This window comes from Poecilia formosa, unplaced genomic scaffold, assembly GCF_000485575.1.
Source record: "Poecilia formosa unplaced genomic scaffold, Poecilia_formosa-5.1.2 Scaffold275, whole genome shotgun sequence".
Lineage (NCBI taxonomy): Eukaryota > Metazoa > Chordata > Actinopteri > Cyprinodontiformes > Poeciliidae > Poecilia > Poecilia formosa.
This window is the reverse complement of record NW_006800214.1, coordinates 257,617-270,830: the sequence shown is the minus strand read 5'-3', so window position 1 is coordinate 270,830 and position 13,214 is coordinate 257,617. Positions and strand designations below refer to the sequence as shown.

At 37.7% G+C, this 13,214-nt stretch overlaps 1 protein-coding gene across 1 annotated transcript; it reads left to right on the top strand.

Annotated features, from left to right (window-relative positions):
• Positions 1-4,954: 4,954 nt before the first annotated feature.
• Positions 4,955-8,490, top strand: LOC103151217 (C-C motif chemokine 20-like). Its single transcript, XM_007571145.2, has 4 exons — positions 4,955-6,885; positions 7,024-7,141; positions 7,606-7,683; positions 7,835-8,490. The coding sequence occupies exons 1-4, from the start codon at positions 6,807-6,809 to the stop codon at positions 7,881-7,883; spliced, it is 324 nt and encodes a 107-aa protein (XP_007571207.1). The 5' UTR covers positions 4,955-6,806; the 3' UTR covers positions 7,884-8,490.
• The last annotated feature ends 4,724 nt before the right edge of the window (positions 8,491-13,214 follow it).

The window sequence follows — 13,214 nt, the reverse complement described above, 5'->3', positions numbered from 1 at the left end:
AACGGACAGGTTGGGACGCTGTCCTCTGTCCCACTCAAACACAAACTTGGACATTTACACATTGTTTTACACAGTTTCATGTTAAGATACGCAGTATTTGTTTTATTACTTTAGAGTAAAAAAGGGAGAAATACTCGATGCAGCGTAACAGGACATATTCTCTTGAATAACTGTTTACGAAACCCATCTGGAATATGTAAAAGTGCCTGCTGGTGGAGAGAAATGTCGTTTTAAGTAGTGCTCAATTTATGTGACATTTGGGGTGAAACATAATGAAATGAACCAATTTTACTCGCTGTGTTAAGATGTAAGGGTGAAGCAGATGCAATTGGTGAGACTGACTGGGAGTTCATTATGAAGATTATCTAACTCCTGTTGCCTCTCTGCTGTCTGGAATATTGTTTTTTGGTGAATCACTGCCAGAAGTTTATAGCTTTTCTTCTTTAAGAAGTTAATGTACGTTTGGGGCAGCAGATGAGGGAAGGACTGAAGAAATTCCTGCAGGTGCAAAATGCCTGTGGCTGTGTAATAAAAATGGATAAACTCTTAAATATTATTGGAGCTGTAACACTGATGAAATGCTGCGTTATTTCACTGCATCCTATAGCGACCACGTTGACGAGGATGTACGTTGCATCGGTTTTTATGATGTCTCACGTATTGAATTGGGTTTCAGCAGCAAAAATCCGGGTCTATTTTTTGTGATTAACTTGATATAAAATTATCTAAAATATAAAACTGACAGTTAACAATTTCCTCTTATTCAAAAAAAGTAAACAAGACCCTTCTATTAAAAAATAATGACATTTTCTTATGCAATAAATCTACCTCTATATTTCATTTAATGATTAACTTTCCACTGGAAACCTGAAGTAAGGAATAGTAAACCTGAAACTGTTACCTCCAAGAAAATGTGTTGTCTTTCTGGGAAAGGCGCTAAGATAAGAGGTTGTGTTTCATAAGGGATTAACAAGGATTAGTCTCTCAAACAAGACAATTATCCCTTTTTATCACGTCACATTTGTCTTTATCCTCGTGTGCAGCAGGTCACGCAGATACACACAGGTTCACAGTCACAGAGGAGTGAAACAGAAAGCAGGATTTTAAAACCAGGTTGTAATGTTGACACGTTAGCTGATGTCAGCTTTTTATCTTGATATTTAGGGGTTTTTTTATTTCTTTCATTCTGTGACAGAGTGAAACTGTCTATAAAGCATTCAGATTCACATTTTGTTAAATCACTACTGTTTTTTTTTTTTTTTTTTTTTTTTTGGCCTTTAGCAATACTGCCCCCATATGGGGAAAGGGAGCAAAAAATAACTTGCATTACATTGTCTAAAGCCTATATTTTGCATGTTATTTCCCTTTTGAGGTAATTTCTCTATATCTCAGTGAGTTAAACAATGTAAAAAACAAACAAACAAACAAACAAAAAAAACATATTGGAGATATATAAATTACACTCAGCACCTGTCGTGAAACCTGGTTGGGACTGATTGAGATCTTTGCAGGACACAGAAAACAGGTCACAGAAACCTAGAGGCAATAAGTAATCTTGTATTCTGATTTAATGTTGATTGAAAATTATGCAATTTTGTTTTAAATACACCATGACTTATTGTTGATTGTGAGTTATGTGATTTTGGTTTGAAAGTAATAAGGAATCTTAACTTAACAATGGAAAAAAATCATAAATGGATAAAAGTAATGACTACAAGTTAAGTGTAAAAGTCTCTTATACTGTGTTACAACTAGAGGCCGAATGGGAGGAAGAACTGTAGTCACGGAAGAAACAGGAAATGTTGTGGAAAATATTTGCGATGGCTGCAGATGAACGGGAAGCGCGAGTGCTGATAAGAACATCAGCAAGGGTAGCTCAAGAAAAATGAAGTTCAAAAGTAAACGATGGTGTTCTAGGGAATTAAAAGTCAGCAGTTAACCGTATGCGCCTGATGTCAAGGGAAGGGTGGTAGTTGCTCGGAGAAGGTTGTGTAAGCAGCCGATGCATGCACACCCAAACATGGAATATATAAAAATAACGAGAGAGAGAGGAACCAGGCGTTCTTTGTTCCGGAGTGTTTGAGTCAAGACCAAACGAAGATGCAGGATCGACAGAGGGCTGCACCTTGATACCCCGGGGAGGCGAAGTCATCGCACTGCTCAAGAAGGGATCCGTTTACCCACAGCCCGGGTTTCTGATTTGACAACTGCCCTACGCTCAACCCAAAAGATCTCGACTATGCTGCAGTGGACTTGGGGAATAGACAAAGATCACCGAGTGATTAGAAACTGAGTCCACGGAGGACACACACCAGTTCAACTTTGGTTCTATTCTGAAGAGGATTCTGCCTTGCCAAGACAGGACTCTATCCATGGATATTAAAGCTCCCAAGATCAACTCAACATCTGGGGACGAGTGGAACTGCATCCCGAAACCTCACTTATTTAGTTCGATGGCACAGTATAGGGACTGGAGGGAGGTGTGATTTCTAAATTTCTTATATATTAATCTCTTGANATGAGGGAAGGACTGAAGAAATTCCTGCAGGTGCAAAATGCCTGTGGCTGTGCAATAAAAATGGATAAACTCTTAAATATTATTGGAGCTGTAACGCTGATGAAATGCTACGTTATTTCACTGCATCCTATAGCGACCACGTTGACGAGGATGTACGTTGCATCGGTTTTTATGATGTCTCACGTATTGAATTGGGTTTCAGCAGCAAAAATCCGGGTCTATTTTTTGTGATTAACTTGATATAAAATTATCTAAAATATAAAACTGACAGTTAACAATTTCCTCTTATTCAAAAAAAGTAAACAAGACCCTTCTATTAAAAAATAATGACATTTTCTTATGAAATAAATCTACCTCTATATTTCATTTAATGATTAACTTTCCACTGGAAACCTGAAGTAAGGAATAGTAAACCTGAAACTGTTACCTCCAAGAAAATGTGTTGACTTTCTGGGAAAGGCGCTAAGATAAGAGGTTGTGTTTCATAAGGGATTAACAAGGATTAGTCTCTCAAACAAGACAATTATCCCTTTTTATCATGTCACATTTGTCTTTATCCTCGTGTGCAGCAGGTCACGCAGATACACACAGGTTCACAGTCACAGAGGAGTGAAACAGAAAGCAGGATTTTAAAACCAGGTTGTAATGTTGACACGTTAGCTGATGTCAGCTTTTTATCTTGATATTTAGGGGTTTTTTTATTTCTTTCATTCTGTGACAGACAGTGAAACTGTCTATAAAGCATTCAGATTCACATTTTGTTAAATCACTACTGTTTTTTTTTTTTTTTTTTTTTTTTTGGCCTTTAGCAATACTGCCCCCATATGGGGAAAGGGAGCAAAAAATAACTTGCATTACATTGTCTAAAGCCTATATTTTGCATGTTATTTCCCTTTTGAGGTAATTTCTCTATATCTCAGTGAGTTAAACAATGTAAAAAACAAACAAACAAACAAACAAAAAAAACATATTGGAGATATATAAATTACACTCAGCACCTGTCGTGAAACCTGGTTGGGACTGATTGAGATCTTTGCAGGACACAGAAAACAGGTCACAGAAACCTAGAGGCAATAAGTAATCTTGTATTCTGATTTAATGTTGATTGAAAATTATGCAATTTTGTTTTAAATACACCATGACTTATTGTTGATTGTGAGTTATGTGATTTTGGTTTGAAAGTAATAAGGAATCTTAACTTAACAATGGAAAAAAATCATAAATGGATAAAAGTAATGACTACAAGTTAAGTGTAAAAGTCTCTTATACTGTGTTACAACTAGAGGCCAAATGGGAGGAAGAACTGTAGTCACGGAAGAAACAGGAAATGTTGTGGAAAATATTTGCGATGGCTGCAGATGAACGGGAAGCGCGAGTGCTGATAAGAACATCAGCAAGGGTAGCTCAAGAAAAATGAAGTTCAAAAGTAAACGATGGTGTTCTAGGGAATTAAAAGTCAGCAGTTAACCGTATGCGCCTGATGTCAAGGGAAGGGTGGTAGTTGCACGGAGAAGGTTGTGTAAGCAGCCGATGCATGCACACCCAAACATGGAATATATAAAAATAACGAGAGAGAGGAACCAGGCGTTCTTTGTTCCGGAGTGTTTGAGTCAAGACCAAACGAAGATGCAGGATCGACAGAGGGCTGCACCTTGATACCCCGGGGAGGCAAAGACATCACACTGCTCCAGAAGGGAACAGGATCCGTTTACCCACAGCCCGGGTTTCTGATTTGACAACTGCCCTACGCTCAACCCAAAAGATCTCGACTATGCTGCAGTGGACTTGGGGAATAGACAAAGATCACCGAGTGATTAGAAACTGAGTCCACGGAGGACACACACCAGTTCAACTTTGGTTCTATTCTGAAGAGGATTCTGCCTTGCCAAGACAGGACTCTATCCATGGATATTAAAGCTCCCAAGATCAACTCAACATCTGGGGACGAGTGGAACTGCATCCCAAAACCTCACTTATTTAGTTCGATGGCACAGTATAGGGACTGGAGGGAGGTGTGGTTTCTAAATTTCTTATATATTAATCTCTTGATTTGTTGATTGAAGAAGCTGTTTGTCAGTTTCCCCCTGCTAAAGCTTGGTAATAAAATATTAAAGTCTGATTGATGCTGTGGACAGTTAAATTAATTGAGTCAATTGAGAGTTAATTCTTATGATTAAGGTAAAATCAATGGTCATGATCCTAGTAACCAGGGGCCTTCAGACGTTTCTTTGGTGTTTGTTAAATAATGACCTTGGGACTCGTGCCGAGTCTCTAAAATGTATCTAGACTATAACAAGTGCACATTATTGATAGAGAGAGAGCTAGTGTTAGCAGGAGTGGTTTCTGAAACCAAGCAGCTGCAGGCTACTCAGCTGACTGTTTCATTATAACTTTCGGATCGGAAGGTAGTTAGAGTCTAGACGCAGACTCTAACTACGTCTTTAACATTCTGTTTATTCTCATCTTGAGTAATACTCAGGAGTTGGAGGCTTTCTGGACTCGTTAGGTGGAGAGCTGGTCAGTAGTCAGTCTGTGGGAGTCTATGAGGAGGTCTGGGTGTGTGGCTGACTATTGCGTAATAACACACCACAACTGTCCGGGCCAAATGGCTACTTTTATGTTCCAAATAACTTCAAATGGATGTTATTGGACTTGAGAGGAAACTGAAGTATATCCCCCACATATCTGCAAACTCTATACAGAACCCAACCTTCCTTTTGTGAGGCAGCAGGACAAACTGCTGCACCGTCATGCTGTCTGAGTTCACACAGTCTGTTACCAAAATGTGTACGAACCCGAACCTGGATCACATGATTTTAAGGGTTTTTAACAAGAGACTTATAAGCTTGTTGCTTACGTGTTGGAATGATGGAACAGCTTCTGACTGCCTGAACTAAAGGTGGCCTATTAATCCTGATAGTTATCATCAAATTAATATTTACAGTCAGCTCCAGATACTAATATTTGCAGTGTTTAAATCCCTGTTTCAAACACTCTCAGTGGTGAGACTGGAACAAATGATGGGAGTTTTACTCTCCATCTGGTCCCTCATTGCAAACATCTGTGGTTGCACAGGAAAGGGCAAACAGCAGGAGAGCAAAAATTATTTAGCAACAGGGAGTAATGTGCAATTGCATCTCAGTTTTTGCACTCTATGATGCAAAAAGTTGTACATCACACAGTTTATCAGATTAAAAAAAAATAAAAAATCAAAGAAAAGCAGCAACTGGCTAGTCCATCTCTAAATGACTGAAAAGGCGTTGGTATCTTTTGGCTGGTCTAGTCAAAGACTGGAACTGAACTTCGTCAGAAAGCTGTGAGAGCTGCAAGTACCCTGTTCTTACTCAGAATCCCCCCTTACCCCGACTTCCTTGAAAGTGCGGTTGAAGTGAATGTAAGCCTGCAAAGCAGAGTAGGCAGAGGTTCCTTGACGTAAAAGAATCACTATCATAAACTCTTGATAACCCTCAGTAGTTTTAGGGATGGCTCTTTGTGTTTACTCAGCCTTTGCCTGACATTGAAATAAGTTTGACCGCCTGAAACATTAAGACTGACAAAAATCTCAAAAGTCCAAGAAACCTGAAAGGAAACAAAACACTTTTCACAATATTGTAAACAATGTCTGATGAGAACAGGATGTGCTCGCATCTTAAGAAAGTCTCGTCTTTCTAGGCCAGCGAAGGTGGTGGGAGATTCATCAGCTTCTTGCAGATCAAATAGGTCAGCGTAACTAGCGAAGGGATTTTCACACAACATAGCCTGCTTGCTCATCACAGTGCAAACACAAGATTACAGATACTGCAAGCAACGAAATATTTTTTATTTCTACTGAAGCTTTTAGGTCAAGTTGTGGTGGTGGCTAATAGCAAATTTCTCAGAATCAGATTAGGCTAAAAGAAAAAAAACTTGTTACGTGCGATAGCTTAAAGGGCAAAAGAAACGCAAGTGCAACCCTGTTAAACGACAACTAAAAGGACTGAGGATTGTTCAAATTTAGAAGGAACAAAATTAACCAAGAAATCTTTTTTTTTTTTTTTTGGAGAAGGGAACCCAAGAAGGTTCTGTGTCTTATTGTGCAACAAGAAACGGCATGCATGCATGCTCAAATGCCACGTCTTGCCGCTGTGGTATTCAGATAAAATGTGTTATCAAAAAGATCTTAAGCTTTGGCTTCCGTGATGCAGCGCTGGGTTTCCTGTCCTCAATGTGGGACCTATAAAGGCAGACGTCTGACCGAACTCATACAAATACAGTAGAGCGGTTGTTTGTTATCTACTGGATCCTCATCATGACTCCCAGAAGCATCATCATGATCACCATCCCCCTCTTCATCATAGTGGGGATACTGAGCCCAGCTCCAGCTGCCGGTGAGTTTAATTCTGTCACTTATTCAATTTGATCAAGAACATTGGACATATTGAAGACTGAATATTTTATTCAAGCCGGCCTGAAATGCACGACTCATGTTGTGAGTCATCCTTTGTGTGTGACTTTTCCGTCGGTAGGTTATCGAATGAGCAAAACCTGCTGTACAAGGTACAGTAAGAAGCCAATTCCCTCTGAAAATATCAAAGGCTACAGAGAGCAAGTAACTCTGGAACACTGCCGCATCAACGCGATCATGTAAGATTCCCCACACCATGAATCTTTACACTTTCTGCATCTTTTCAATTTCTTGCAAGTAACAGTGCTAATTTACCGTTGTTGCAAGAATTTGATACGACTTTTATGATGGGAAAAGCATGCTTTCATTCTAAAAATGACAAAATTACTAACTAAAACAATAAAGACATTTTTTTCCCCAAAGAAAATTATATATATATGTTTTGTTTTGTTTTTGCCAAAATGTGTCATATTGCTCACATAAAAGTTAAATTTCACTTACCACTCTGTCTTGGTGGATGGATTTATTTTATTCTCCAGAATGAGTTGCTACAGCTGTATTTTCTCAGAATAAATAATCCCTCCCCCCCAAAAAAAATCCATGTTTTCCTTAGAAAATAGCTTTATCTTGTTACTCCAAGTTACTCACGTGTAATAAATTCAGATGCTGTTTATGTGTCTTATTATATTCCTTTTTATCACAGATTCTACACCACCAATAACCACGAAATCTGTACAAGTCCAAATGATGACTGGGTGAAGGAAGCTCTCAGCTCACTGAGGTAGAAGATCCTGATTTTGTTTTTACAGCAGACTCTCCTTTGAGTTTAGATCCAGACTCTCTCATTATGAAGCAGAGACATGCTGTTTACATGAAGGGTTTGATTTTAGGAACAGTTTGATTTAAAACTTTTTTCTTTTTTCTTTTTTTAGCTCAAAACTGAAGATGATGTCCCAGAACACCGACGGTAAAAAAATGTGACGCCTGCAACCTCTTCCGTTCGCGGAGCAAAGTGGATTTCTCAACGGTTTATAATTCTTCACAAGCTATAAATCATTTACGAATTTAAAACAAGAAAAAAAAAGGGTTTTATGTAGTTGTCTAGAGCAATAAAGTTTAGAGATTTTATTCTTCTGCAATCATGTCTTTCTGAGAATATAACTTCTTTTAGTATTGATTTTAATACGTCCATGTTCAATAAGTTAGAATATTAAGAAATAACACTTGTTTATCCCAGTAACTCAATTTACGTTTTATTAAATTAATTACACACTCTGAGGCTTACAAGGCTTCATTTCTGATATTTATAGGTTTTGACTAACAGCTCATGAAAATAAATTTATAAAAATATTACATCAGAGCAACTATATGTAGGTTTATTGGAAAAATATGGGCTTAATGAAAAGTATGTTAAATAACTGCTTAAGGGTTTTTATTTTCAAAACAAACAAATGAGTGTTGTTGTAACCCATATTCTATTTTATTGGATGTGAGTGTATTTGCTTTTTACTGGTGCTGGCTTAATAATGTTCATTTATTTTAGAGTTAAACTGATAAAGCAAAATAAATAAATAAATAATGAAAACAGCTAAAAGATCAATTATTTACATTTCTTTCATAATTTAGAAAATATTATTGTATATCTTTCTTTGTCTTTATGCTTTTTTATTCTCGTAATAAATAAATGCTTAAGTAAACATGCTAATAATGAAACAGAAATAAAAGATTTATAAAAGGTTTATTGCTGTTGTGAGCTTTTTTTTAACCAGTGTTCAAATTCTAAAAAAATAATTTCTTCTTCTATCAAACTACTATAATTTTATTTAGCAGCTTTGACTGATTTATTTGGGTTTGCCTTTTCAACAATTAGCCTTTATAACAAGTTAAAAAAAAAAAAAAAAAAAATATAAATATATATATATATATATATAACACTGTTTGGCTGATCCTGTCTAACTTTAACCTTGAAAAAAAATTTAATTTATAGATTAATTTCACTTTATTTTTTCAGTGTTTGAAACACGTAATCATGTAAACAACGGAGGCCAAATGAGTGCACCAGGGAAAATGGGTAATAAAGAAGTCAAGATTTTCCTCAGTGAATTGTTTCTTTAGCAAATAGTTTCTTTAAATAATTGCACTAGCATAAAATCCACAAGAAATGTCAGTAACCCAAGAAATACAAATGTACAAAGAAATTTGAACACATTTTCTATAAGTTAGGTTATAAACTGAACAGCCACAGATGATAATTATTTCAACACCCTTAATGAAATGTGTATATTACTTAGCAAAACTTTTCATGGTGACAATGGAGAAATTAGTAACCTGTATTGCTGTGAATTCAGCCCATTCTGTCTCACAACTCTGTTTTGACCTTCAAAAGTTCCGAAATCCTCTTCCATGCAGTTTGAAAAATGTTCAGACACTGATGTGAAGCTCATCAGACTCAAATTTGAGAACTGACTGGGCCATTTTTCTAGCAGCTGTATTTTCCTTTTCTTTAACCAAGTGAGAGTGTCCATGGTTGTTTTTCGGTTCAATGTTTTGCTGAAAGCTCTTGAGAAATTCTTGAAATCCTCCAGTTCCTAACAGGCTGTAAAACAAGCCCTCACCATGATATTCCCACCACTATTTTTTCAGTTTTGTGTTGTGTTTTTGAGGAGGCATCCAGTAGCATTCCTCCTTCGGACATGCAGTCATAGCCAACCACTTCAGTTTTCATCTCATCTTGTTACGTTGCATTCTGTCACCTTTTCATTGACTTGTTCAAGAAGTCTTCAGCTAAATTCATGCAAAGTTTCAACATGTTTCTTTTTCTTCTGAAGTGGAGTCTTGTGTGGTGTCCTTGTGGTTAAGCGGATTACTTAATTAAATACCCTATATCTGTTTATCCCAGGTATTTCTTACACTCTTTGCAAATTCCCATTGGCTCTTGGACATTTTTTTCTGATTATGCTTTTGCCTGCTTTGACTGGAGTTTGACTGTAGTTACAGACACCAGATGTCTGTAACTCCTGGTTGTGGCTGGATCACAATGAATGAATGACCTTTGCACTGCCAGACTATAATCAACGCTGTGGTCTCCACTGTAACATCCAAGTTTAGAAATGAGTCAGCACCTGTTGCATGACAGTTCTTTTGTGTGACGATTCTTTTGCAATGCTCTGATTGCTCCGAAACAAGCTGATCGTTTCTACTGATAAGGTAGCAGGTTGCTGTTAAAACACAGACAGACTCCCACAGCGGTGAGAAAGTGTCATGTTGGGTTCACATCTGTTGACCCACATACAGAACACATAGAGGAGACTATGAAATCAGACAAATACAGTTTATTTTGGAGGGAAGATGAATTGTGAGTTGTGTGGTCCTTGTCCTGTGGGTGGGAAGCCGGGGTCGTTGTTACGGTACTCGCAGGCAAACACTCAGGCGTCGAAGAGCTGGCAGCCCACTCCCTGCTCCTGATCTACTCCAGGCTTACGAAGTAGGTTGATCACAGGTGTGCTGAATCCAGATGTACCAGGTAGGAGCAGCCCCTTGGCACCATCTTGTGGATGATGAAGGAAGCAGCAGACATCAGAGACTCCCCACAAAGACCCAAAAACCCCATTTCCCTACAGACAGAGGAGCAGAGTTGCCTTTTCATGTTTTTTGTTTTTTTTATTGTCTTACTATTTCATTATTTTCTGTGTCATTTCAATTTATTACTCACAATACAATCCATGGAGTTATTAGTTTTGATATTTTTTTACTTTGGTTTTAACTGACATGGAGGGGAATTTATTTTCAATAGTTCCACTATATTTACAGAAAATTACCTGCTACATGAATGTGAAGCTAAAATAACTTAAAAAATCTTTTAAACAATAATAATATTAATGTAGTAGTTTGCGTACAAAATCATTCTTTTTTTCAAAAGGATAAACAGCATTAGTGACAGGTTGCTGTGTCGTCTGAAGTACAGAAACTGCTGCTGCTCCAGATGGTTAATATTTTAAAGGCATCACGACTGTCTGGGTTACCTAAAAAGGAACGCTGCCAGCATGTCTGCTGAAGGTGTCTGCAAACTTCTCAGTGACGCGGTCTGACCTCTGAGCTGCGGCAAATGCATGACAGGACTGAGAAGAAGGTAGTTTCTATTTCAGCTCAACACCCAGAGGGGTTGGTGTCCCAGACTGACAAGGTGACACAGCGAAGCTCTTCTGGTAGTCTGTGTTGAGTAGCCACTAGATGGCAGTCTGATTCTTTAACACAACATGCTGCCAAAACATCCGTCACAAGATTATGATTTTTTTTCTTTTGTTTTTCTTTGACTGCCTTAATAGTTATAATCATTTGGAAATTAGGAATGAAAAATAAATCCATGCTTAAGGGCAAATTTACTTCGATACAGTTGTCAGAATTTGGTATTTAAACTACTTTAAATGATGAAACACATCACACATGAAACCATGGCACATGTACAAATATAGTGAAAATATGATAGTAATGGAGACTGGACATTTGAACTGTTCTCATTCAGTTTACCATGCAAAAAAAAAAAAAGCATGAGAACCACGTCATGATCTAGAACATCTCAAATGACACAGGGATGCTATAATCCAGTAACTGCTAATCAGTCTAACCCTGAAACACTAAGTGTGTGAATAAAGTTTACTAAGAGCCTGATTGCTTTTACTAGAGCACAAACTCTGAAGTTCTACGCAAGTTACCGTGGTGTATGCAGAGAGAAGATGACTGTGAACTAAATGAAGCTCGGGCCATATAATATAAAATAATATAATAAGATCAGAGGGACAATCTGTATGATTGCTGTCATCAGTGATGAAGAAGTGTTAAAATGTCTTTGAATAATTTTCTCTTTTTATTCTCTATATGAGACTTTAAACATAAACAGGCCCACAGCTGACTTAATTGTTGACATGACATATCTTTCCACTTATCTACCCGTTGATTTGAGCCAAACGGAGATGGAACGTCTTCTTAGTCTCATTTGACTGAAACATAAAGTCCTAGTAACCCACTCTTGTTGTAAAGAAAAAGTTTTTTGGGGGGTTTTTTCGGCATCCCTCCCAAACAGCTGGTCAGCTTGTCAACTGCGTCTCTTGAATTTTATGGAGACTTTGTGACCTCTAGATGGAGCTGTTTGCTGCAGTTGTGAACAATCAATAGCTCTTGTTTTAAAGTCTCCCTTATGTTCCTCTTGTCAGTGCATGATGGCAAGACAAGCTTGGCTCAGTATCCAGCGCGGTTTGTCACACTTTCAGTTGTTTTAAATCATTAACTTATCGATCTGACTGTAAATACAGGGAGGTTTAGTGTCTTGCAGCAGTCTCTTAACTTTTAAAGTTCAACATGCACCCATCTTGGTTGAATGACACACTCTCTTTGTCTTTGCTATTTTTAAGTGGGGCTTGAAAATGTTGGTACCTCTGTCAATTTTTTACTAATGACTCAGATCAGCTTGAGAAAAATGCAGAAACGCAACAGAACTGGACAGAGTCGACATACTTGGACGGATGACAAGTGTTTCTTTTATTTCTTCTTGTAAACTTAACAGTACCTCATGTGTTTTACTCTACATTGCACATAACGGATGGATTTAGTGAATACACGCAGTAGAGATAAAACTGAAGAATAAATACAGCTGGTAATAAATATTAAATATTAAAAAATACACCCTTGAATTTTTAATTATCTTAAATTAATGAAGTTGGACTATATAGGCTTCTAGGACGTGGTGGTGCTCATGGTGCTGGTGGTGCTGCTGCTGCTGGTGGTGGAGGCAGGAGTTGTCTGCTTTGCTCTGCGAATCTGCCTGTGAGACACACAATCAACAGACCATTGTTAAAACACCGCCTCTCAATAAAGCCATCTGCAAAAACCTCTTTATGGAAAAACTGACAGAGAGAATATGAGGGTCTACTCACTCCAGCTCCTTGATCTTCTCAAACACCCAGTCCTGTTTCCAGTGGCTGCAGACTTCACCTTCTGATGTCTCAAATCTATTAGGAAAATATCGTTCAGTTAAAATACATCAAATCTGTCCTGCACAACATCTTGAATAAAGCAAAGATTTTGAATAGAACCTATGAAATTCCTGTTTTTAACAGTGAACTGAAATCGACTGCTTTGTTTTATAACTGGAATCAAACTGGACTGTATCTGTTAGTCTTTCAGCCCTGACTATGTGATTAGATAGAATGTGACCGTTTTTCTGTGTGTTTTGATTGGCTGGTTATTTTCTGTCAATTGTCGTGATGCGACATTTCTCGTAGATTTTTCGTTGTGTGAATAAAACTGACTAAAATG

Bases quoted from the DNA above. Each gene is read 5' to 3' on its own strand.
- LOC103151217 (XM_007571145.2), top strand. From the start codon at position 6,807: ATGACTCCCAGAAGCATCATCATGATCACCATCCCCCTCTTCATCATA. The intron at 6,886-7,023 runs GTGAGTTTAATT...TTCCGTCGGTAG, and splicing joins GAGCCCAGCTCCAGCTGCCG to GTTATCGAATGAGCAAAACC. The intron at 7,684-7,834 runs GTAGAAGATCCT...TTCTTTTTTTAG, and splicing joins GAAGCTCTCAGCTCACTGAG to CTCAAAACTGAAGATGATGT.